The 1,479-nt window shown below is 52.3% G+C and overlaps 1 protein-coding gene across 1 annotated transcript; it reads left to right on the forward strand.

Moving 5' to 3' along the window:
• The first annotated feature begins 230 nt into the window (after positions 1-230).
• LOC106819860 (tyrosine-protein kinase-like otk) lies at positions 231-1,102 on the forward strand. The gene is made up of 2 exons (XM_014824432.1): positions 231-292; positions 600-1,102. The coding sequence occupies exon 2, from the start codon at positions 668-670 to the stop codon at positions 1,100-1,102; it is 435 nt and encodes a 144-aa protein (XP_014679918.1). The 5' UTR covers positions 231-292; positions 600-667.
• The last annotated feature ends 377 nt before the right edge of the window (positions 1,103-1,479 follow it).

The following is a 1,479-nucleotide window of genomic DNA, read 5'->3' on the forward strand; positions in this document are numbered from 1 at the left end:
CTAAAACGCTTGACCAATAGCGCGATTGTTAGTCCGCATTGTTATCATGACAACGAGCCGCCCGTTGTTTTCGACCAGCTGACTAAACCTCAGATCCCCGCTGAATCTGAACAGATCGAAGCGTCTCGCACACGTGCGACTGATGCTGACAGGTATACTCGCTGACCAGTGTCACTCTCTTCACTCCATCCAGACTCTGCCGACAGCGAGATGGTTCAAAGCAGATAAGCCGCGTAATCCGCTCAACGTCGTCAACAGAGACCCATTAAATTCATCCGTAATCTGTACACAGGTACGAGAAGAATTTGATGCCTCACAAGCGTGTATGTAATTCTCATAACTCGGTAACATATTCTGTTAAAGGATTACGCGCAGTGGACTATATCATGACAGATAGGCAACCAAGGGTAATTGATAAAATCAGCGACTGAATGATTTAATACTGACACCACTCCCTACTAACACACACCACCCACCACCACACACACCACCACCACCACACACACACACACACACACACACACACACACACACACACACACACACACACACACACACACACACACACACTATTTACACATACGTTATTTCCCCCTCAGGTCGCTTCGGTACGCTCTACCAGGCGGAGCTGGACAGCCACATCGACACCGACCCCGTGCGTGTCGTCATGGTGAAGGAATTCGCGCCGGAACTAGCCAGCCACACGCGCCTACGGCACGAGCGGCAGGCGACGAACATCGGCGGACTGTCGCACCCGAACGTGCACGGCCTCGTCGGCATCGTACGCGACCCGAACCCGTCCATCGTCTACGAGTTCCTCGAGTGGGGCGACCTGAAGAGCTTTCTGCTCAGCAACATGCCGAAGACGCGCAGGGGGTTCTATCAGTCGAAGCGCGACACGATCTCGCGCACGCTCAAGAAGGCTGGATTGTTCGGATACGCCGGAAAGCGCGTCGCCTTCCCGCTGACGACCAACGATATCGTTACCATGGCAATGCAGGTGGCTGGAGGCATGGCCTACCTGTCACGCAATGGGTGCGTAGTAGAGCGGCAGCGGTATCTTCCTCCTCCCCGCACGACTGACAACACAACTAACCTCTGAGCTCTGACCGCTGACTTTAACACAACTGACCTCTGAGCTCTGACTCGAACTTTAACACAACTGACCTCTGAGCTCTGACCGCTGACTTTAACACAACTGACCTCTGACTTTAACACAACTGACCTCTGAGCTCTGCCTTTGACTTTAACACAACTAACCTCTGCGCTCTGACTCTGACTTTAACACAACTGACCTCTGAGCTCTGACTCGGACTTTAACACAACTGACCTCTGAGCTCTGACTCTGACTTTAACACAACTGACCTCTGAGCTCTGACTCTGACTTTAACACAACTGACCTCTGAGCTCTGACCGCTGACTTTAACACAACTGACCTCTGACCTCTGACCGCTGACTTTAACACAACTGACCTCTGAC

Source organism: Priapulus caudatus, unplaced genomic scaffold (genome assembly GCF_000485595.1).
Source record: "Priapulus caudatus unplaced genomic scaffold, Priapulus_caudatus-5.0.1 Scaffold4824, whole genome shotgun sequence".
Classification (NCBI taxonomy): Eukaryota; Metazoa; Priapulida; class Priapulimorpha; order Priapulimorphida; family Priapulidae; genus Priapulus; species Priapulus caudatus.